General features: G+C 41.3%; 1 protein-coding gene across 1 annotated transcript in view; it reads left to right on the forward strand.

The window, feature by feature from the left end:
- Positions 1 to 307: 307 nt before the first annotated feature.
- The window catches only part of LOC122084867 (expansin-like A1), a 6,987-nt gene continuing 6,549 nt past the window's right edge, over positions 308 to 745 (forward strand). The window contains exons 1-2 of the mRNA XM_042653289.1: positions 308 to 419; positions 597 to 706. Of these exons, the coding sequence (XP_042509223.1) occupies positions 308 to 419; positions 597 to 706 (222 nt within the window). The remainder of the gene's footprint in view (positions 420 to 596; positions 707 to 745) is intronic.

Here is a 745-nt window from a genome sequence, read left to right on the forward strand (position 1 = left end):
TGGAGTCATGAAAACAATAAAAGCATTCCCACCATTGAGAACCTTTGTCTGTTTTGTGACTTAGTGCGTGCAAGTGGAGTCGGTGAGAGATAGAATCATAGAAGCCAGCAAAAATTCCTCTGTCCTCCGCGATTGTGCAAATGCCAGTCCCTTTCCTTAAACCTTATTCATATATTATTTATTTAATATTTTTTACTGATCCATGTGGAGAATTTGAAGCTTAGCACCTGTAATCCACTCTTCACTCTTCTCTATAAATAGATGACCATTCTGTCTTCGTTCTATCGTAATCATACTTGACACTAAGATGGCTGTCTTCTTTTGCTTCCTTTTCTTTCTCCTCTCATCTGCAACTGCTTGCGATCGGTGCGTGCATCAATCCAAAGCTGCTTATTTCTCATCCTCTGCTCCCCTCTCCTGTAAGTTTCTTTGTTTCTTTTCCTTCATCCTATTTTTTTTTTTTCCTTGATTGAATGATGAGTTGATAGTAAACACCTTCGGATGAATAATGTTTAATAAGAGAAAAGGGCGAAGACCCAGATGATATTCCTTTGAAATACTTGATGGGCAATGTTTATTTTGTTGATTTGTCGCAGCTGGCGCTTGTGGGTATGGATCCTTGGCCTTGGGCTTTAATGGTGGACACCTTGCAGCTGGCGTTGCTTCGCTTTACAGAGATGGTATTGGCTGTGGAGGATGCTTTCAGGTAACAATTTTCAGTGAGATATCACCCCCCCCCCCCCCC

Source organism: Macadamia integrifolia, chromosome 7, assembly GCF_013358625.1.
Source record: "Macadamia integrifolia cultivar HAES 741 chromosome 7, SCU_Mint_v3, whole genome shotgun sequence".
Lineage (NCBI taxonomy): Eukaryota > Viridiplantae > Streptophyta > Magnoliopsida > Proteales > Proteaceae > Macadamia > Macadamia integrifolia.